The following is a 23,958-nucleotide window of genomic DNA, read 5'->3' on the forward strand; positions in this document are numbered from 1 at the left end:
AACAGCAGCTGCAGCCCGGGGCTGGGGCGCCGCCGTCGCCGCCGGGGTGTCCGCGGGGCACGAGCCCGCGCTGTCCCTGAGGGGCGCGCGGCCGCACGGGCTGTAGGAGCGCGCGGGGGGCGCGCCGCCGCGCACGCGCCCAGAGCGGCGGCATCAGGCGGGGAAGGGGGGGGCGGGGGGAGCGGAGACACAGACAAGGCGCGTGCGGGACTGCGCGCGCTCCCGCGGGCGGGCGGGCAGGACCGGCAGGCGCGGGGAGTGTTGCGCTCGCGCGCGCGCTCGCTGCGGCGGCAGCGGCGGCGGGCGGGGGGAGCCGTGCGGGCTCCGCGCTCGCTCCGCGCTCGCTCGCTCGGTGCTGTGCTGGTGCCTCGGCGGCGGCGGCGAACAAACATGTTCTCAGTGCGGATCGTGACTGCCGACTACTACATGGGCAGCCCGCTGCCCGGCCTGGACCCCTGCCAGTCCCGCTTCCGAGAGGCCCCGGCCAAACGGGTGCCCGTCGTGAGAGTCTTCGGCGCCACCCCTGCAGGTAAGGGACGACCCTCGCCGCCGCCACCGACGGGCGGGCGGGGACGTCCCCCCGCTGCGGCGCCGCGGGTCGCGCTGGCGCCGGCCCTGCCGCCGCCCACCCCGCTCCCGCTCTTTGTGGCTGGGTCGCGCCCCCCCCTCCGCGCCCGGCGCCGCCGCTGCGGCGCGTCTCACCTGCCAGCGGGGACGGCAGGGCAGCGGCCAGCAGCGGGGACCTGCCCCGAGTGCCGCGCCGCGCCCGCCCGGCGGCGGTGGGGGCTGCGGGGCCGCCGGGGCTTTGTGCGGGGCTGCCCCGGGAGAGCGGCGCAGCTGTGCAAACACCGGGGCCGGCCCGTGCCGCCCTCGCTGCCCGTGCCCACCGCCGCTCTCCTGCCCTTGCCGGGAGCTGTCGCTGCGGGCGGGCGAGCGGACGGGGGGAAGGCACGGGCACAAGCGGGACTTGTGCGGCACTTGGGACGTGGGGGCTCGTGTGGCGGCACGGAGCGCGCCCGGCCCGAGGCACCGGTGCTGCACTGCAGAGAGCGGCGTCCTGAGCGCCGGCCACATGTTGCCCCCCGAGACTCCCGAATGTCACATGCCACTTCTCCGCTGCCTCTTCGCCCTGTGGCCTTGTGCCCAAAGCCGTCCCACGGCTCAGACGTGTTTCTGACCGATACAAACAAATACATTGTCAGAGCAAATTTCGAACAAATTAAATACTTTGGAAAATTCATTTAATATGTGTTGTAGTTTGCCCATACGTTAAATATAAAATTGGAAAAACCCCTCGCTTTTGAGATATTAGGTGTAGTAAGTAAGCATCATTGGTTGGGATCTCTTTACACTTATGCTGTGTACTGCTGACCTTGGGAATTAAGGTATTTCTGCATATTTTATTGACTGACATGTTGAAAATTATCTATTCATGCACATACATACATTAAATCTTAGGCAAGACAAAAAACATGTAATAAAAGAGCACAGCAGAGGTGTTTTTCCCTTCAGGCAGTTATTATAGTAGAGCAGCTATTTTGTTGTCTTTTTTGTCGGCTTGTTTTTTGTTTGGTTTTGTTTTTTTTTTTTTTTAATCCAGAGTTAACTGTCTTCTCTGTTTAAGCACAAAGGAACGTGACATATTCAAGCTGTTGTGTTCTGATGCAACTACAGCTCCAAATTATTAAGTGACTGAGTGGGATTAATAGATAAAATATTGAAATAGTGGGACCTATTTTATTGTAGCTCTAATTCTGCATACAAAGGAGATATTATGTAATAATATTTATGTAATGGCAGGAGTAACTATTTCATGATTAAAAAATGTAGAGCCTGAGGTTGTTGGCAGGTAGCAGGATTTTTGTGCATGCGTGTGGTTAACTCATTAAGGCTTATTTTCTTTTAAGAAAATGTTTAGGCTATGCCATATCATGAATGTGGCATCATAAAGTAAACAGTGAAGTAGTTTAGTTGTCCAGCTATTAGGAATATGGTAGGAAATCCCTGGCTTCCCCAACCATAAACTTTAATGTCAGTTTGCATAATAGAAGTGTTTCTAATTTGACTTCGTTAGAGAAAACAATTCACTAGAGTCTGCAAAAGCAGTGTTACTTGTCTGTCCCATTTATTTCCTTTTTGAACTTTTAATTTTTTTTAATGTTTTGTACCTTTAGTAATGTTTGCTATTAAGCTTCATGAGCTTCTTACTGCATCTCTGCATTGCTTTTTGGGTTTTTTTTCCTTTTTAGGAAAGCAGAAAAATGTATTTCTCTCTCTTCAAAGGTGTTGGACCTAAGCACTCATTGTCAGAATTACTCTGACAGTGATTCTCAGGCTATTTCTTGAGAGCTGAAATTTAAAACAAAGTGTAATCACTTGCATCTACAATCTCATTTTCTTTGAGGAAAAAGAAATAGTGAAAACAACTTCTAGCATACTGTCTGAGACAATGGGATGTCCTTATTGTTTGGCTTACAGGGAATGTGATGCTTTTCTTCCCTGGAGTTGGTCTGGGTGGGAATAACCCTTTCTCACTGGGTTTAATGTGTGTGCCTTGCCTCCAGGAAAGGTGCTCTGCTGCCTTGTTGCCTCCATGGCAGCAGCCTATTATGGCTGTAGGGGCTGCTCCACCTCCAGCATGATTAACTTTGCACAACTCTTGGTGTGTTTATAGCTGTGTGCCCAAGCTGTGCAGGTAATTGGAAGTCAGGGTCAGAACAGACTCCAAATGTCACCTGCTGAGCGAAGGGGGTTTGATTGGTCTGTGGCAGTGGCTTGTGCAGATGTTCAGAAAGTCAAACATCTGGCACTGCTGTATCCCTGTGTCAACCAGCAGCTGAGGACAGTGGTCCTGAAGGCACCCACCTGTGCTCTCTGCCCCATCTTGTGGAGGTGTGTGAATGACAGGGATTGCCAGTGTTACCTTTGAAGGCTTTTATGTCAGCCAGTACTCAACAATTAATTTGTAGAGGTTTACTGGTACAATCTATAAAATGAAAGTGGCTTGTGGTTGGGGGAGGAAAAAGCCAGACTTTTAATTAAAAGTAATGAAAGGATCAGCTTCTAGAATGGACTGTGCTGGCAATATCATTTGACAACTTCTTTATGTCTTTTGAGGAAGAAATCTTCTTTTATTTGGTAAGGTTGTACAAATTCTGTCTTGATGTCCTACATCTTTGCATAATAAGAGCTTGAAAGATGAGGAATCAAAATTTTGTTTCAGCCCAAAGATCTGCCTGCTACATTCTGTTATTTTGTGAAATAAAGAGTAAAGTTCTGATTACAGTAGCAAATGGTGAAGTGAGGTGGTTGAGCCATTTCATTCAATTTTAACTGTTTAAGCAGACTGGCATGTCTGTTGACATAGTGACGTGGACAAAAGTATAATTTCAGAAATGCTGCAACACTGCCATGGTGGTAATACAATGAAAGCAGTGTTGAATTCATGCTTTATTGTACAAGGGCATAGATATTATCTGATACACCAGCATTTGTATCTCTAAGGGAGTCTCATAATATTGCTGCTTTTACATAAAAACAATAGGTTTTAATTCATTAGGTAATGCTCAAGTATGAAACAAAGTCACATTCTATTTTCAGGCAGTATGGTCTGCTAACTAGTACTTTTGTAAATGCTCTTTGTAAAAATAGGAAAAGGCTGAAAATTTGCAAGACCTGTTGTTTAGAGTGAAATCTTAATGAAAATTTATTTTTCTGTTAGTGTATTGCTGTTAGTTGTATTGTCAATTCTTGAATTGTCGTTCCTATTGCTAATCTGAATCCTAAGATTTTTGCAACCATGTAAGTACCTGAATTTATAGCTTCAAAAGAGATATATTTAAGGTAAGACATATATGTAATCATAAAAGTCATGTATGTTTATAGTTTTGTTTGGGAAGAGGTTATTCCATAGATCTTAGTTGTTGAATATGGAATATGCTGAGTTGGAAGGGACCCATCAGGATCCAACTCCAGGCTCTGTGCAAGACATTCCAAGAGTCACACCATGTGCCTGAGAGTGTTGTCCAAATTCTCCTTGGACTCTGTCAGGCTTGGTGCTGTGACCACTTCCTTGGGGAGCCTGTTCCTGTGCAAGGAAAAATCTTTTTCCCCATATCAAACCTAAATCTTCCTCAATGCAGCTTCACGCCGTTTCCTCGAGTCCTGTCAGGAGAGTGAAGAGATCTGTGCCTGCATCTCCTTCATGAGGAAGTTGTAGGACTGCAGTGAGGTCTCCTCCAGGCTGAGCAGACAAAGCAGACCTCAGCTGCTCCCCATGAGGCTTCCCATCAGGACCCTTCACCATCCCTGTGGCCTTCCTTTGGATGCTCTCTAATAGCTTAGTGACTCTTGTTCAAGTTGCAGTTGTTCCAAACCCCCAGGTCCCTTCCTGCAGTGCTTGTCTCTAGATCAGCATCTTGTTCCCTGATCTAGAGACAAACCCAGGCTTGCACCATCCTGGTGCAGAGTCCAGCACTTGACCTTGTTAAACCTCATGTGATTGATGGTTGCCCATCTCACTGATTTATCTAGGTCTTTCTGCAGGGCCTGTGTGCCCTTGAGAGAGTCAGCAACTCCTCCCAATTGAGTGCTGCCACAAAGTTACTTAGTATTCCTTCAAATCCTTTATCCAAGTTTTTAATGAAGATGTAAAGAGATCTGGGCTGAGTATGGAGCCCTACAGAATCCCACTAGTGACTGGATGCCATGTCTGTATTATTTTTATTCCTCTGAAAGTGTATGTGGAATTTCATTCCATTTGCAAATCAAGCACTGTAAGTCACCCTATGCCTCATTCCAAATTTATATTAAATTTAGGTGATCTCAGAAGAAGATTGCTATCTCATGTTGCTTCCATTTAGCTGGTACTGTGAAGATTAGTTTACTATGAGGTCTCTTGTCGTGTGTGGGGGTATTAAAGCTTTGTTTTGTTTCCTGCTAGCTCTTGGCTATTTCAAGCTCTTGGAGTCTGTCCTCAAGATTTCACTGACCACTTCAGAACATGTACATAAATTCTTAGTTGAGTGTTTCTGTCAGGTGCTTATTCAACTGCAGAAAGAACCAAACTGTAAATCCATTCATAAAAAAAGCAGGGAGACTAGATGAACTGGGTGTCTTTTTAGGAGAGGCATTAATAAGCAAGCTGAGGTTGCTAAATTAGCACTTCATGTAACAAGCAGGAGTAGCTGAGGATACTACTCATAAACCACATAGGAGATAGCTGTTGGTGTGTGATAATGAGTATTGTCAAACAGATAGCTGAAATGTTAGGAAAAAAATCATTTTGATGTGAGTGTGATTTGGGGCTGATATGTGATAAATTTTACAAATATAGGTGCACATTTGAAAATTGCTTTTGAAGGGTGTTAGGCTGAGAAATGTGTGTTCCGTTGACAGGAGGGCCTTTGGAGAAGGCAGATTAGGAATTTACGTAGGAAAGAGCAATGTGTAATTTGAGGAGTAATGTAAGTGCTGTCCTCAACTGCCACTTTATATATTTGTCTTGTTTGGAGGAGTTCTGTATTTTACATTATGAAATCACTGATCCAAGAAAGAATCTTACTCAGGGCAGCATAAAAACCCAGTCAAAAAAAGGATGTTTTTAAGTTACTTTTGCATACTTTTGATTACAAGTTTTTCTGAGGCTAAATGTAACATAGTGTAGGAGCTTACAGTCAGCAAAATCTTAATGTATTTCAGGTAGACATCTAAGTTTGGTGCTTTCACTTCTTGGTTTTCTGAGAGGGGGGAAGAGAAGCAGAGGCAAAAGCTCCAGCTAAAATCTGGCTCCTGTCCAGCAGCAGTAGCTCTGGTATGACTCAGTGAAGGGGCCTGCTTATCTTCTTTCTTCTGTTCTTCCCCCTCCCCTTTCCCCCTTCACTGACCTGGCCAGGCTGTATATCTGATCCCATCCAGTGTCTGTGCCTTTCTGTACTCTGGTATTGCTCATTTGAGAAGGACTGAACTCACTGCAGAATCTTGCTGCTTTCTACGCTCAGCTCATGATGAACTTTTCCTCTCCCATTTTCACTACCATTTCAGACCCTGGCCCCCACAGTGGTCATTCCCTGTAGCTTCCTTAGTTCAGTGTTCACAGAGGAACGTCTTTCCAGTTGCTGCTACTTTGTGTATTCCATTTCCCAGAGGCAGGTACTACTTCTTGATAACACTTCCACTTTCTTCTGTGCCTTCACAGTGAGAAGGTGCAAATAGGATATAGCCATTGTGATGAGGCTTATGCCTTTGCTTTACCTTTTCACACCCTTTCCCAAAACATAGCAGCATACAACTCTTGGTGAAGGGTTATTCTGTGGGCCACAGCATGGCCTAAAAGATTGTTGTGTTGTACAGTGTAGCTTCGCTTCCAGCTTAACATTTCTGCATTCTGCACTGACAGGCTTCTCATACTTTTGAAGTACTGTTTAAAAAATTGCCTCACGTATTAGAAGGATATGTTTTCTAAATTGTCAGGTTTTGGTGGGAATGGGGTTTTGGTGGGGCTGTTGTGTTTGGTTGGGTTCTTTTAAGAACCTTCTGGGGTTTTTTTGTTGTTTGTTTTTTTTTTTTAAGAGGCATTTGTTGCATACTTTGTATAGATTGCTTGCTGAGTTGTTTGAGCATGAAAGGCTGCCTGAATAAACTGAGATTATGCTTCGCTAGCCTGGAACTTAAGTAGCCAGTTTCACACTTGTCTATATATAACTTGCTAAAATTCTGTCTCTTAAATAAACTTTTAAATACTGTGACAAAATTTATGTTCTGAATAGAATCCAGATACTGGTTCATAACCAATATTGTGCTTCCTATTGTAGAGTACCGCTTGGTCAATTCACTGAATATTTTTGTGCTGTTGTAATTCAGTGGAAAAAATACATACATAACTGACTCTACATGCTTAAAACTCGATCAGCTGCAGACTTCAAAGTGTCCCACAAAGTAGTTGCATCTATATTGAATCTGGGATTGGTTTTTATGATTAGTGTCCCTGGAAGTAGCCCAGGAGCTTATCTATCTCAGCTGTAATTTCCAGTTCTGTTATATACTTCTTAAGAACACTTTTAGGCTGCTGGTTGGAATATATTCTTTTTCAGTGTGTAAAACGAACCTCCTCAAAATAGCACACTAGTCTGAAAATAGTTGTCTCTCTTAATTTTACCAGAGAAGCACATGCATATCACAACTGAGGTTGGCAGCATGAGATGATGTGTAAACACTCAGTGAGAAACAGCTCCTGCTTAGTAATTTTTGCAGTCTGAGTAGATGAGATAAATCTCTGAAAGAAGGAAGCAGGTGTGATAATACCATGCTATCAATTTCTTCTCAGTCTCTCATATTCAGAGTTCCAGTATTGATCATGTAATAGTACCCTCTTCTGCTAACTCTTTTCATTACCTTGGTTTTGTCCTTTACCCTTGGTTGACTTGATTGACCTCTGTGTGCAGCAGACCTCTGAGAAGCATGGTGGTGAACATATAACCATTTGGAAGGAGGCAGTATGAGCACTCATACTGAAAGATTTATAGTCCATGTTCTGTCTTACAAATAAAGCAGCTGAAATTTTTGATAATGATTGGACTGTGTCACTGAAGATTCGGTCTCATGTCACAGAAGACCTGCTCCTCAAAATCTCAGGACAATTGGCAGTTGAAAAATTTTTTCTTCTTTAATTACACTTTAAAGAGACTGTTATCTCCAGCTATTGCAAAGCCAGTATCTCAGCCTCCTGGTCTGTCATCACTGGATGTTGAGGTGACAACCGATGGACTTGCTTCTTTGCCTTTTCCTAGCTATTTGCCCCTATATGTTACAATTGTGTAACAATTTAAAAAAGTTTTTTTTAAGTTACATAATCCAGTATGTGGGCTTGCAAACAGGCAGTATTTTTATGCCAGTGATATAGTTAAGACTGAGAATAGAGCCCAAAATATACAAGAAACTAAACAAATACCAGAAAAGTTTGTACCAGATACAGGGACTGTCTGAAACATCACTTCTTGCATAGGCTTCATTCATGCATGTTTGTTAAGGCTCTTTTCTTTCAAGAGCTGCTTTTTATTACAGGGGAGTTATAAGGTATGCAGAAGTTTGTGTGTTTTTTTGGCAGGGCATTTAAATAAAACCTCACACTTGCTGGCTGGGCTGAACCATATGGCTTATTAAGGAACCATTTGATGTCTGTATGTTGCAGCCTTTCTGTGATCAGTATGCAGACAGCCATTTCGGATAACTTCTTCCCCAACTCATATATTTGCAGTCTGTCATGTTGACTTCATGTTTATGAGTTCATGTTATGTTACTTTTGTGTGTATGTGCATGCCTTCTCTGGTTTCAGGTTGTGGAGTCATCATCCTTGGAGGCACTTAAAAGTTCTTGGGATGTGGTCCTGGGCAGCCAGCTCTAGGTGGGAATAGCAGGGAATTTGGCCCAGGTGACATCCAGAGGTCCCTTCTAACCTCAGCCATTCTGTGATTACAGAGATTACTCTTGTCAGTAGTGAGTATCCAGGTGCTCTGTACAGCCTATTTGTGTGTCCAGGTAAGCACAGTTGCATTCCAAGGGTGTGGAAAGGTTGCCAGGTAGCTGGCTGTCTTTGAGCTGATTGCCCTACGGCTGTGAAAGTTACTGGAAGATTTTGGTGGTGTTGGTGAGAACTGATTAAGATTTAGAAAGAAGAAAAGAGAGAATATTCATTACAGACACCATTGCTAAGTTGTGTTTGTCCCTTAGTGATATGTTTTTTTCCTAAAAATTAGAGAAAAAGTAGGAGCAGCCCTGCTTGTTTATATTCAGGTTGTGCCTCTGTGCTGTTTGCTGACTAAGCCAGTGTTTACTACAGAAAAGCTGTATGTCCTATTTTAGGTGCAATATCAACATGTGGTACTCAGTATGAATATTGAAAGGACTCTGGAATGTTGCACCTAATCCATAATACCTGACATTACACCTCAGGGGAGGTTTACAATAGAAGTTTTCCGAGTTTTGTATAATGAGATATATAATGAGTCTTTCATTTTGTGTTCGAAACTACCTAGGTGGGTTTCTGCATAGCACAGATCTTATGAAGCAGTGGGAATTGGAAACTGATTCAGTCCTCATGTTGGCAGGTACTGCCTTCAGATCAATAATGAACAAATTTTTATTTCTACCACCCTTATTATGCTTATTAACCAGATGAAGAGGCTGTTTTCTGGAGTCCTTGATACAGAAACTTCTGTATTTTCTTTTGAAAATTTACGTATTTAAGCTAGCTAAAATGTTATTAAATACTTGATTAATCATTCTTTATGTCTTTGTATGTCTTTGTCCATTGACCATTAAGCAAATGGATTTGTGGCATTCACATTTGTAAGCAGTGAAATCTGTTTTGCTGTCTGTAGGAAATGAGAAGAGATTACAGGCAGATTCTTATGCTGAGGTAAAATGAATCTATGGTATCAAATATTTTAATGTTTGAGCATTTTGAATTGGCTTTGTCCAACTGACCCTTAGCCATCTTTACTGGGCGGTTATCTGTTTATGTATTTCTTACAGTAGAAGTGTGTTTTCACTCTCAGATTAATGTTCATGTCAGAAGGGACATCTCTAGAGATTGTCTAGTTAGTCCAAGCACCCTGCACAAAGCAGGACTCCCTAGACCAGCTCCAAGGATGAAAATGCCACAATCTGAGTGACTTAGAGTGTTTGACCACATTCACAGCACACCAAACCAAACAAATAAAGAAAACCACCAGACTTTTTTAAAAGTTTCTTGTGTTTCAGTCTGTGCTCATTGCCTCTTGTCCATTCATTGGGTGCCACTGAGAAGTCAGACTCACTCTTCTTTAGTGCTTCCTATCCGGCATTTTTACAGGATCAGTGATATATCAGTAAGATCTTCCCACCTTCTCTTCCTGAAGCTACAAAATCGTGACTTGCTCAGCTTTCCCTTGTATGTCCAGTGTTCCCAGCCCTTAATTATCTTTATGGCCTGACTCCAGTGTGTCCATGTCTAGTGCTGGAATACCCAGACCTTAAGCTAGCACTCTGGGATGCATCTCACCAGTGCTGAGTAGAGGAGAAGCATCATGGTCCTCGACCTGCTGGTGTTACTGTTCCTAATGCTGCTCAGGACACTCTTTGTGGCTGCTTGTTCAATTCAGGACCCAGGGTCCTTTCCATCAGAGCTGCTTTCCAGACAGTCTGTCTCCAGCCCCTCCCCACGTTAAGACTTTTCATTTCTCCTTGTGGGGCTCCATGAAGTTGTGCCTATTTCTTCAGCCTGAACGTCAGCACGACCCTCTGGTGTATCAGGCACTGCTCCAGGTTTTATCATCTACAAACTTGCTGAGCTGCACCTGTTCAATGTCTGGGTCCTTAATGAAGATGTTAAACAGCGTTGGCCTGAGTTTTGACCTCTAAAGTACACCAAAAATGACTGGCCTCTGTGATCCATTATTGCAAGGCTGCTTCTCCACACTTTTAAGTTTCATTCCTCTCCTTGTGCATAACAGTCAAATCTGCTTTAGTGATCTCCAGTATGTGTCTTGTTACCCCTTCTTTTTTTAACATGCCATCCTCTGAGGTGAAAGTATAAGCACTGCATCTCAATTCTGATTGCAGAAAGGTTGGTTTCATAACATTTATACAATTTCCATAAGATATCTTGGGTATGCTGTGGCTGTGTAAAAGTAATAAATCCTGGATCTGGATTTTCTGGGTTTTGATGGTATGTTTTACCTGATGGAAAACAAGAGAATTTTGTAAAATAATTGATTATAAGTCATCATGTGACTAAAAAGGTGTTCTGCATTGGAAATACAGTTTTTAATTGTCCCATATTTTTCATACTTCAGAAGAGTGACATATGTTGTACATTTATGCCACGGTATTTCAGGTCGTTCCTTGTTCTGGTTTCTTGTGGTTTTTTGGGTTGTGTTTTTTTGTTGGTGGTGGTTTTTTTGATGTACTGTTCTTGAGGAATTGTACATTGATGTGCATTTGTAAACCTGCTGTTTCCATGCAGGGATTAATTTAGTGTCTTTACAGTACAGATTCCTAGTTTCAGTCTGATGGATTAAAAAACCCCAAAAAACCCACAACAAGAAAAGCCAAAAAACCCCAGAAGAACCCCATCAACACACTTTCAGATACATGGAAAGAACAGAATAAAGTGCTGCTAAGCATTTACAGATTGTGCCAGCATGTCAGCTCTTGGTGAATTTGTGTTCTTATGCCAGCAGTTCGAAATCTAATCAAGGAAATAAATAGTCATTTTAAACCACTGCTATATTAAAGATGAAAGATTTAAGAATCAAAACCAGTTGTTTTAGGCAGAGTGCAGATGATAGTGGAGTAGTCCTCACTCCAGAAGAGTTATGTTCTTTATAAATGGAGCGTTAAAAGGTGTGGAAAGAGTGGTATGTTATAAAAACAGATGGCATGGCAATATTGTTAGTCATTAGTTTGAATTGGAATTTTGTAGGAGGGATATCCTGAATGGAAAAACAAGGGAAGGGTAGGATGTGTTGAAAAGAAGACTGGGATCATAAAGCAATATGTAGAGCATGTGAGGTGAGCTGGGGGGTGGGGGAGGTTGGAGGAAGGAGGGTGCTGAGAGCTAGGACTGTGGAAAATATTGATGTTGGAGTTGCAGTAACAGGGACCAGTTATCTAAAGCTGCTCCCTTTTGGATTTGCTTGCTTTGGCTCATGAGGCTGACTCGTCCCCTGAAATTTATCTGTGAACTCGTGGCTGAAGGTACATGAGATGTTGCATGAGGTTTATTGCTCTGTGCAGTGGGAGAAGAGAGAAAAACAAAGTACTCCTGACTGAGAACTTTCCAAGAGGTGTAGAACATAGTGCAGAGCTACAGTATTCTCATCAGCACTGTACAGTTTGTAAACACCTTTTGTATTGTCTACTTTCATGAAAATTTGAATTAGTTTTTGGTTAGGGGAGAATGTAAATAAAACAAATAAATATCTGGTGTTCATCTTCCCAATGTATCAATAGAAATAAACTAAAACCAGCCAGACTTGAAACTAGATTTTGCAGTAATGAGTGCACAAGAAAATGCATCTCTTGCTGCCTGAGTAAGATAGGTGGGCCTGCATAATGTTAGGTGCATATGTGGCAGGTTTCAGAAACAGAACAAAACACAAATGCTGTGAAAAACAACACATTTCTTCAACCTGATCATCTCTTCTCTGGTGCCAATGGGCTTCTTGTAGCCTGTTTGTTTGTTATGTTACTCAGTTACTTCCATAAGAATCTTACTTCTGTTGTGTAAGCTTGATTTATTGTAAGAAAACTGTAGCAATATCTTGTTCTTTCTAGGTTAGTCTTTGGCTTTTTCAGAATGCTGTTCTCTAATGGAAACCACTAGCAATGCAGTGTTTTATGTTTATTAGTAATTTGGCTTCTGTAGCCATCTGACTCACAGTAAGCCATTAATTACAGTGAATGTTTGAATTTTACTTTTTAAAGGATGAGTGACTGCATTTTTTATTTGTAGTACCCTAATTACTAGGGATTTGGTATTTTGACAGCAGAACATGTAATGGTGAGAGGCTGAAGCTTATGAATTTGGCAATAAAGTTGTGGAGATAAAATGGTGGTGGAAAAATAACAGTAGATCAGAGTGGAGTTTGCCAGAGAAACTCGAGTAAGAAACTGATTTAGGAGAAAACCTAGTGACTTAAGATTGCATGGTAGTTCTTTTATTGTCTGAAGATTCATAATTTGGCATACAAGGGTCAGGAGAAGCACATGGAATATTTAAAACAGTAGTACAAAACTTGTCTGTTGTTACAGCTGCTTTGCAGAAGCCATCAGTTGAAACTTTAAACTTGATCATACAGTTGAATCTCTACATCAGATAACTTGATGAGTTTCCAATCCAGTAGTTTGCATTTAATTCCTTATATATTTGGTTAGTGATTTAAATGTTTTATTGTGCGCAGTATTGAACCAGAGTTTCTTCGTCCCAGAACTTGATACAGTAATCATCACACTGAATAAATGTTGCTTTCTGAAGCCTTCTGATTTTATTTGGCTTGTGTTATGACAAGTGAATGGTCAGGTATGGTTATTTTTTAGTGCTTTTAAACTAAGAAATCACTTAGAATTGAAGGGAAGAGGCAAGAGAGGGGAAAGGACTCATTCAATATGCTTGCTGAGTTGAAGAGGCTTTTGGGGGGGTGTTTTTTGGTATTCTGTTTTTTTTGATGGAAGTAGATTCAATCTGTTGTCCTCAAGTAATTGGGTTCATTGTTAGCACAGTGTAATTGAGGTTTCAACTGTTCTAGAGCTGAAAATAACTTACAGCTTCAGAGTGTTTTGTGAGCTGCATATTGATGCTGTAATGAGTAACTGAGAAAGGCAGATAATTTTCTACTGGCTGTGTGCTGAATTACTGCACCCACTGAAGCTTTGCAGAAGTGTGCTGTTTGGGTTCATCAGTACAGTAAAACAGGATACTTCTAGTACTTAGAGGTGGCATATTCCTGCGAGGATTACAGGAGGAGAAACAAATGAAGAAAAAAGAGGAAAAAAATAAATCTTGGTGAAGTAGAAGTACATTCCAGCTGCATTCATGAAGGAATCTCAACTTTTTTCCATCTAAACTGGTTTTTCCATATTAAAATGGTTTCTTTATTTCTTCAAATGTGAAATTATCTGTTACAGATACCAGCCATTCCTTAATGTAACTAGATGTAATTGAATTAGATATATTCTGCTACTCTGAATATAACCCTAGCTCTTCAGTATCTCTTAATTGTATTTAAGTGCATAGCCAGAACCATAGTCTTTTTGACTGAGTAGAACCTGGTCTAGCAGTTACAAATGTTATGATACAGTTTGGAACAAAATTTTTTACATTTAAATTAGATATGACTAAGCTTTCGATTTTTTTTTTTTGCATTTAAGTAGTATTTGGAAAATTCTCCAGCTGTTGTATTGATGCCCTTCATTTTCTTAGAGTTTTCAGAAGAGTAGAGAAGGAATATGTGATAGGGAAATGTGTCTGCTAAATCTTTGTGTCAATACCAGAGTGATTGGATATGACAGCAGTCCCATGTCATTATACTTCAAAGTGTGTCTTTCATTTGTTAGTATGGGTTTTTTAGGGAAAATTCAAATGTTTGGGAAAGCATTGTTTAAAAATCAGTTCAAGGATGAAATTTTTAATTAAGGATGATAGTGTCATCAATATAAAAGAAATTGCTTCTAGTAAACTTCTATGGAAGTGACAGCAGTTCTTTTTTTGTGTGCGTGTTGGTTTTCTAAATATTCTTAAATATTTCTCTGGTGCCACCCAGAATCTCTCAGTGTCACTTTGTTACTTCTTTCTGTGAAACCTAGAGTACAGGTGGAAGAGAAGGCATGTTGTGATTTCCATAGTTATAGTGAATTGAAACTTAATTGCAATTCCAGAAATTCTTTCCAGCATTCCAGCCAAGGAATAAACAATCAAGTCCTAGTTATTACTATTTGAGTACTAATCAGCTACTTTTTAAAGTAAAGTGTTTATTTTTCCTTGTAGCTCTTGTGTAAAATCTTTAAAAAGTACCAAGGAGTAAAGTGGATTTTTTAAAATTGAGGTATGTTCTAGTAGCTGCAACTTTTAGAGCAAGGAAATCTCCAAATTGCCACTGGAGACTAGCCATGTGAAAGGACAAGGTGCCAACTGTTTTTCTGGCAAATAGCTTCTGTGTACACTCATCCCTAACTCAGAGGTAAATCTGGCCTGAGGTGATTTCTGCTTTTATGAGTTAGTTCAAGTTTAATTCTGAAGTCATGAAGCACAGGTCACATCTGTAGTGAAAATTGTTGCTCTTTGACCATTTTTGTGGTTGCACAGTGGGGTCGAAAGCTCTTTTGCTATTCAGGAATATCAATCACATTTTAAAATAAACTCAGTTGCAACGGGACGTCATTTTCTCTCATTACCAAGCTGTATGTTGAAGTCTTTAGCTTTAAAAAGGCTTTTAAAGATCACCTCTCATGAGGTTTAGTGGTATTTCTGCATAGGCCTATTCACAGACAAAAGGCTTTAGTCCAAAGAAGGATAGTGATGGTTGGAATTGTTCTATTTTGTTTTAGATTTTGCTCAAGCAGTTAAAAAAAGTGTTAAAAAAAAAAAAAGACAAACAGATGTTTTCTGCTGTTAGTAAAAAATGTGATGAAAATGGAGCGATCTTTTCCAGAGAAGTAAAGTGAAACAAAAGAAATTTTGGATTGAATTAAGACTCATAATTTCTATTAAGTGAAAGGAGAATAAAATGCAGTGGATTATGATTATAATTAATATCTATTTAGAAATGGCTTGCACCTTTTTCACTGGGGAAACAAATATTTATGTTCTGTAATTGTTTGTTAATGGAGTTCTTGATCCGCAGCTATTGAACAGTGGCAGCCACAATAACAGAATCAATGTGTCCAAAATGTCACATTAGCAGACTTTTTTTGTTAACACACCACTGTTGTAAGAAACCATGTGTTAGATCTTTCTTTGTTTTAAAACAATTTCTTAATACCTGAGACATCAAAATTTCAATGGACAATTTGTCACTTGGGTGCAAGGAAATTTGCCAGTACAGTTATATACTGTACTGTATATAATAGTATATATATACATACAGTATATAACTGTACTGACAAATTAGTCTTATATACTACTGAAAAATAAAGTCTTGATGTTATATAATAATATCAAGATTTTATATTTCAGTAGTATATAAGAATCATAGCCAGAAACATATTAGTTTATAGGAACTATCTCTAGGAATTCCATTCTTACCATTTTTTTGTTTGATTGGTTCTTTTGATAGAACTGTGCTGCAGATGTTTTTGTTTAGAACCAGTAATTGGAGTCCTGTGGGGTTTTTTAATGCATAATTGTCAAGGGTAGTTACTTTTTGTAGGAGAGAATAAGTAGAACCCACAGTCTCATCTGTGATTTGTGTATGAGGTTTTTAGTTCCTTTTGACCGTAATTTTGAAGTGATTGCTATTTTTCATGCAGTCATATCTTAAGGTTTTTGTCTCCCCCACAGCTCCCCAGTTTACATCCAAAACAGAATTTTACACATCAGGACTTGATAACTTAGTAATAGCAAGATAAATCAAAGTATTTACCATATCAAAGCATTGCCCATTTAAGCAGTATCACTGTTATTTCGTCATTACTTTGTACATTTACATATTAGTTATTTTCAATTGGATTAAGCTCTTGCAAGATATTTCCTTCAAGCTGGCCTTGTAGGATTATGCTCAGATTGAAAGCTGAGTAATGTGCAGAATCTTTGCAAAGACATTTGACTTTCTTTTAATTCAGCTCCTGCAAAGAGTGGGTTTTGAGTGTTTGTCACATATAAATTATGTGACTGCTTTTTTTCTCTGAGTGCCATGTATGTGGTTAGTCAATGACTTTGTGCTTTAAGATATTTAATAAATTATTAATTTGGTTATTACAGATGTAGAATCAAATCTGAGGGATTGAATGACTTTTGTACAAGGTCGTGGTAGATTTGAAGTGGAATTCATCCTCCTTTTCATGCCACTAGGTATTTTAATCACAAGACCATCATTTAAGATAATGATATGCACCAGTGCTTCTAAGAATTCCTCATAAGATCTGTGCCTTTATGCCATAGTATGGTGTGCAGAATTGTACAGCAACCTAATGAGCAATAGACTGGACACAAGACATTGTGGAATATGTATTTTGGAAAGTCACTAAAGAGGAAGTTTTGTTAAAAGATAACATTTTGAGGAGAATTAAAGAAGACCCTTTTCATTAAAGTTTATGCTTTTTTTATCATGTGCTAAGCACAATATTGAGGATTCTGTATTGATAACTGATTTTCAAGATTCACAGGATAGCATTTTGTGCTCTGAAAATTGAAGTTTTGACTCTGCTGTGTCTCCTAATGTTTTTGAACCATATTCAAGTGTAAGTCTGCATATATGACAGTGCACTTCCTCTTCCTGAAAGAACTGCTTGAAGGATAGTCCGGATAGTCCCTGACAAAGTTGGCTCACGTAGTTCCTTTATTAAAAGAAAAAATCCTGGACAGGGAAACTTGGCAGGCAGTCATATTGGAAAATAATAAACATGCCTCTGCCAGAAGTGTTTGGATTTGTTACAGTCATCTGGTCAGGACTAGTAGCTGCTTAGAGAACTATGAATAGCAACAGTAAAGGCAGAGGAACAATTTTTCTACAGACATAGGGTTTAAATGATGCTTATTTGGAAGACTCTCTTTGTCATCAAAGAGTTGGAAGCATAGGGGCTTTTTCTCTCAAAGTTTTTTTCCTGAAGAAATTAAAATCTGTTTATACTACATGTAATTAAAAGGTTTTGAACATTGATTTTTAGACACCCCAGTGACAGCAGTGAATTATTGTTCTGGCCGAAGCCAAGGGAGAAAATAAATAGCTTTACCTGTGTTTTTGTATTTCACGGTCTTCTGGTGGTTTGGATGGCAATGCTTTTCTGCTTTTTCAAGAGGAATTTTTTTTTTTTTCTGAAAAGGCTAGAGCCCTGGAAGTTTTAATAGTCAGCTTTTCTTTAAGCTTGCACAAGACTTCTTATTATTTTCTCTCAACAGGAGGGTTTCAAGTTGTTTTCCCAGTCCACAGCCATAATTGTTAGTACCATGATGTAGCAGCCACCCGTGTGAGAAGTTCTGCTGGGTCTGTGCTTTGCTGTTGATTAACTTCATATCAAAAGTAAAATAAGTACATTCAAGTTAATTGACTTGATTTCCAAATAATCAGAGAAGTGTTGGTCCCAACTATATAAAATATTATTTAAACTCAGATTTTTTTCATGATGATTATGGTCCATTTCTTCCAGTTGTCCAATTGTTTGAACCCCCACTGGAAAAGTAAGAGCAGTCTCATGTCTAGGGGGCTAGAGTTCAGATTTTGTTTTTTCTGTCAGTTTCCTTTGAGGCTTTGGAAAATACTTCTAATATCTATAAAAATATAAGCAGAAGTAAAGTATTAATTTATAAACAGGCACAGTGCTGTACTGGTAATCTAACCTGAATAATTTGAATCTCCATCATCCTGTTTCCACCTTTTGGTCTAATTGCAAATAAGAAAATGTGTTCTTTTCTTCATTGTTCTGAACTTTGCTATCAGTATTTCCAGGTTCTTCTGTTTTGCATGCCTGAGCAAGTTCAAGTGTGCCAGTTGTTGCTTTAACTCATGATTAATAATTTCTTCATTACTGTTCAAAGGATTGAGTTAGGCCTTTCTCTCAAAAGGACCAGGAGCTGGGGCAGTGAAATAAATATCATTGTCCAGAACAGAGGTGAAACCATTAGTACTGGAAATAAAACACACATAATTTCAAATTTGAAACATGAGAATGGGAAAATTTCTGTTCCGTGGTACTGGTTGTCTCAAGAGATTATTCTGGACTTGAACTAGGGTCTCTAGTTGAGTGCTCGTTGCTTTACAAAACTGTACATCCTGAGAAATCTTTTGCTTCTTTTTTAAAGGAGCAAGAGATGATGGCAACTTTATGCTTCAACAGCCTAAAACTATTTACTAATCAGTAATCTACAGACTGGGAGTTAACTGCAGCAATAACTGTCCAGCAGACCTCAGGGACAAAAAAACCCTGGAGCTTTGATTCCTCAGTGTACTTCTGAACTTGTATAAACTTCTTTGTCAGTCTCCTGATACAATATCATTATTGTGAAGTTGTTGCATGGCTTCAGGAACATGGTCTTTCGTTTCAATTCTTGCAGATGTAAATAATTGCTTCTGAGGAAGTCTCTCAAGTGCTCATTTAAGGTGTGTCTTCACTAAGCAATTAGCAGTAGTGCTTCTTTGGTTCTTCTCCAGAAGTTTACCATATAGTTTAACAACCTACCTGTATTTTCAGATTTGGTCCAGCTTACTGTGAGAAATCACAGATTGGAATTTAGGCCCATTTCTTACTCAAGCTTGTTGTGACTATGCAGCTAAAATTATTTTTGAAGCTTGTAGTCCTCCAGTCCTCTGGCTGTAGTAGTTCTCAAGGGGCATGTAAACTGACAGCATGTGCTGGTAAACACTCTTAGAGGAGCTCAGGATGAAAAGTAGAACATACCACCAGAGGCACGTGGATGAACAAAAAGTAGTGAAGAGTTACTGACTGGTGTTTTACAAACACCTGCTAGATGTGTCTGAACACATGTGAATAAAGCAAAAGCTATTTTTGAAGAGATAAAGACTATTGCTTCTCTGACAACAAAAAGAAAAATATGTTCAGTAGCTTCTAGTTCTCTTTGTTTTCTTTTATGGCTAACTTCTACTATTCTAGTGGTTGTAGCATGGGGAAACAATGGTTTGAGAAGGTTGGCATGTGTGTATTCTGCCACCAGCTGAAATAAAGACCTAATAACACATGCTTGTTTCTGTAAGAAAACCAACTAGTATGGAATAAACTGGTTTCAAAGATTTTATACTTTCATAAAAAATTATATTAAAAATAAATTAAATTACCTTTCATAGCTAATCTGTAGTGTTATTTGCAAGTTTTCCCTGTTAGTGTGCTAAGGAGACTTTATCCTGTTTACTTACTAAGTGTACAGTGTCCTGAGAGTTCTGTCCCATCCACGTTGCTCCTGCTTTTAGCTAACGCTTAGTCATAAACTCTGCACCATGCTTTTTGTTATTTTGGTTTTTTCATATGTGTACTAGCCCTGCTTTTGTATCAAAACTCTTAGTCTATGTGGACCTTTCATTAATGCAGTGAGATGTCTGGATTTGGGTTGGATGTTGCTATTCCAGTTACCAGGTTCTACTGAAGAGCTTAATTAAGTCCTCTGGGTGTCTTAAATGTAGATGGCCTCCATCCTATTACTAAAATATGCAGCTTTTAAACAGATTACAGATCAGAACTAAGGATTTATTTTTATGCAACTGGATAGTGATGATGATTTTCTCCATGCATTGGAAATGCAAGTTCTTTGTGTTCTTTAAGCATTCCTGTTGCTTTTGATGATCCATTCAACTCAAAGGCTTAATATAGTAATATGTGAAATTTTTGTATTAAGCTTGTATACATATTTGATACCTTTTTCTAAACATGGTAATTAGTAGACATAAATGTTCAAAACCTGAATCAATAAGGTTCTGTTAGTGCATCTTTGTATACAGTTTTGTATAATATATGCTGTTCCTTGCCATCTTCAATTTAAGAATTTTTTTGCAAAGTCAGACTTCTAAGAATAATTGCAGCAATTTCAGGGGACATAAAAGAAAGCTTCTTGGGGACCCTTGCTTTATGATTTGTCATTTTAACTTTGTTTTCAAATGAGAACCAGTTCTATAGTTGCAAGGAAACATTCAACACCAGAATTAAGTCAGTGTGATTGACTAGAGCTGTCAGAGAGCCTGAAACAATAGTTCTTAAAACTACACCAATCTAAATGCCAATAGTGGTGGTCCAGAATGTCAGAGTACTTTACTGTTTGATTGGTCATTGAGCTCTAGAATGTAATACCACATTTATGTGCATGTTACTTGCATTCTGAAAAATGTAGAGCCCATACAAGCTGATAATCAAGGAAAAGAGTAAAGGAGCATACATATGTGAATATTAAACAGAACAGCAGCAAACTTTCAGATTTAGAATCTCTTTTCTGAAGCAAATTTTGTAAAACTTCAGACTTGCCAATATAATTGATGGCAAATCAGGATACTTCATACACCTTATAATTAATTATATTTATTTTCTTGAACAAAACCTAACCCACTGCATTTTCTTTTGTTTCATTTTTTGTTGGGCTTAAGGCTAATTGTGGTTGCAATTGTATGGCTTAAATATTTGTTAAAATACATTTGTGTAGAAATTGGAGTCAAATGGAGAAAAAACTCCTTAACTAAAGTACTACACATTGCCATAGACCACCTGCTTGAGAAGGGAGGTTGGACTAGATGGTGTCTAGGGTGCCTTCCAACCTCAACTGTTCTGCCAATCTGTTATATGACAGAAGAATTGCATTTAATAGACCTACATTAAAAATGGGTTTATCCAACTAGTTTGTATTTCAAATTTTCTTCTTTGTTTGTTGAAATATTTTCTCTCATTCTACTGTCTTGAATTAAAAGAAAGAATACTTTAGTAATTTTAATGTGGCATTTATTAATGGAGTTGTTTCTCAGTTCTGAAGGAATATCAACTACATGTATTAATTTCACCAAACTTAAGATATTTCTTCTGCACCTACTTGAGAAAATGGTCTATGTTACAAGATGAATTTAGAAAAACTTTGTAATTCTAGTTCACTTACTTTACCTTTTCCATGGTTTGGTTTTCTTCTAATGCCTTCATCAAGCCATTACACACATTGACAGATAATTCATGATTCCCTAAAAATGGAAGTGTAATAGTTATCCTGTTTGGGTAAAGGAGCATGATTTGATCCCGGTAATATAAGAGAGAAGCTCAGTTCAGCTAACAAAGATGAACTCTAGTTGCTTGTGATGAAGTTACAGACTTGTAAGAACTGAATTTCAGGAGAGACTGGATATTAAATAAGTAATGATTAAATCTTCAATCATGGAACAAAGGCAAACAGCCAACACTGAGTAAAATATGCGTAGTTCAGTCTAGTTTGAGTTTGATTACTGGCATTTAACAGCGCACTTAGCATGCAGAGTATTCCTTCAGAATATTTAAATTGTCAGCTTTGGTGGTCAAAATGAGTACAATTAAACTAGGAGTACTGCAACACCAGTGAAAAGGAGGAAAAAAAAGTAAGTAAATAAATCTGAGCTTGATAGAGCTTTTTTAGTCCCGCAAGTGAAATTTTAGAATGCAGACATTTCAACCAGTGTTCCTTATTTGAATGAACATACCCACATGCTCTAACTACTGTATGTATATATAGATATATAGATAGACAAAATGTATGTAGTTGGAAATGTTATTATGCTTCTAATAAAAAATGTATCTTGTTTTCAATCAGACAAGTTTTGAGCTCTATGGTAAGCGTACTCCTGCATATTTTTGCATATTTTTTGCATGTTCTTATTGATACATTTTTAGGTTTTTGTTCTTGTACTGCTTGTTTAATTTATTGCTCCACAGCTGTATACTATGAAGTACAAGCATATTGGTTCTTTCTGGCCTGTTTAACAATAACTGTAGTAATACTTATTAAAGTAATTTATTGAGAGTGGAGGACACAGGAGAGAACTGCTTGAGAATTTTTTAATTTTAATTCTCACTGCAATGTAAAATTCAAAGTAAAAATTTTCTGATAACTGTATCACCTGATACCATATGTTTTCTTTTGATTTGAATTACATGTAGTTGCAGAGTAAGAGCTGGAGGTTGGTCTTTAGAAAAGTTCAATAACTTTGGAAGTTTCATCTCTTTAAGGAGCATAAATATTTCACATGAGAAATATTACTACTGATTATAATGCTTATTTATAATACACTCTTCAGTGCAAACTGATAATTCAATTAGTTTGTATAAGTAACATGCAATGTTCATAGAATTCAAGAAAGCTGAAGAATAGTAGCAGTCATACATAGTTATGTAGATCACTTGGTAGAGTTTAAATGTTCAGACAAAGTGCAGTGTTGTTTGTAAGAACAAAGAATGTAAACAAAGTCCCTGGTATGGAAAACAGCGACTGTGAAAAGAATTTCAGGTCATTGCAGACAAGCGGCTGGGATAATGTCATTTTTGGTTACAACAGAATGTCAGAGATTGAAGGTAGCGTTTGTGAAACAGATGTGCTAAACAGTGTGACTCTGTGGCATTGCATTTTAAATTATGTAGGAAAAGTACAGGAGGCTTTGAAAAATGCTCAAAACATTTTTTTTCTCCTCTAGAGGATATTAAAATAAACTTCTATTAGATGGTATCAGGAGCTTGAGAAGAAGTGATGAGTTCTAGTTTAGTAAGAAAACCACAGGAAAAAAATACCTGAAATTCAGGCTAGTCAAATTCAAACAAAATAAGCAATGAAGAATTCTAGAGAGAAGAATTTAAAGACTTCTGAGCCGCCTGTTAGGAGAAAGTGGTAGCCACAACTTCTCCTAAAGATAGATATAGATCTTTCTAGAATGGCTGCTTTTTCATGTAAGCCACTGGGCAACCAAGTCTGTAATGTCCTGGAATACAGACAAATTGAAGAAGCCTTCCCACATAACTTAGGGGGGAAAACCCATTAAATATCAGTCTGCTTCATCAATATGGTTCAGTGCTGTATCAGTGCAGGGTTGCTTCTGGTTGGGAAATACTGCATGTAGTTCAGTCTCAGCAGTGTAGGGTACTAACTACAGGTGTGTGAAGTAGAAAAATGTGAGTTCCAGATCCCATTAGGCTCCTTGTGTTACTCAGAGTTCACTGGCCTGTGCAGGTCTGAGCTGTATGTGAGCAGCTGACTCCAAATACTGGGAGTTTAGATAAAATCTGTAGGTAGGATTGTGCTTCCTCTATCTTGGAGCTCATGAGAGAGCTCACTAGCTTTGCAGCACCACTTTAATGGTGTTACCCTGTAGTAACAGCTCTGCAAACTGTCATAGCAGGAGCAGCTGATATGCTGTAAATTTATGTGCTGGTTCAACCTGCTATAAGTTGTGCATGTGCTCATACTTCCAGGGATGACAGGCAAAACATCTTGCCTGTGCTTTCAAAGCATTTGAGCAATCTGTTATAGTGTCTTCAGCTGGTGTCACTGCCACAATGGAATCAGAATTTGAAACTAAATGTAACTTTTCATGAAATTACTGGGAATCCGTAACTTTTCACGGATTACTGGAGTCTCTGCCATTTTCTTACTATGGGAGAAGGAGATCAGTGTCATAGAGCAGAGGCCTTTGTTGTCTTCCAAAAGCAGCTGTTAAATGCATAATTTGAGTAAATTTTAGCATGATAAACCAGTTTTTGAGATGTGCTTGTTCTTAGAAATGTATCTGATTAATAATTCAGCATGTGCAAGATTGGATTCTTTCA

At 39.1% G+C, this 23,958-nt stretch overlaps 1 protein-coding gene across 1 annotated transcript in view; it reads left to right on the plus strand.

Moving 5' to 3' along the window:
- Window positions 1-242: 242 nt before the first annotated feature.
- REV3L (REV3 like, DNA directed polymerase zeta catalytic subunit) overlaps window positions 243-23,958 on the plus strand; it is a 113,185-nt gene continuing 89,469 nt past the window's right edge. Inside the window, exon 1 of the mRNA XM_014265668.3 lies at window positions 243-529. Coding sequence (XP_014121143.2) covers window positions 391-529 — 139 coding nt within the window. The 5' untranslated portion in view covers window positions 243-390. The remainder of the gene's footprint in view (window positions 530-23,958) is intronic.

The sequence above is a fragment of the Zonotrichia albicollis genome, chromosome 3, assembly GCF_047830755.1.
Source record: "Zonotrichia albicollis isolate bZonAlb1 chromosome 3, bZonAlb1.hap1, whole genome shotgun sequence".
Lineage (NCBI taxonomy): Eukaryota > Metazoa > Chordata > Aves > Passeriformes > Passerellidae > Zonotrichia > Zonotrichia albicollis.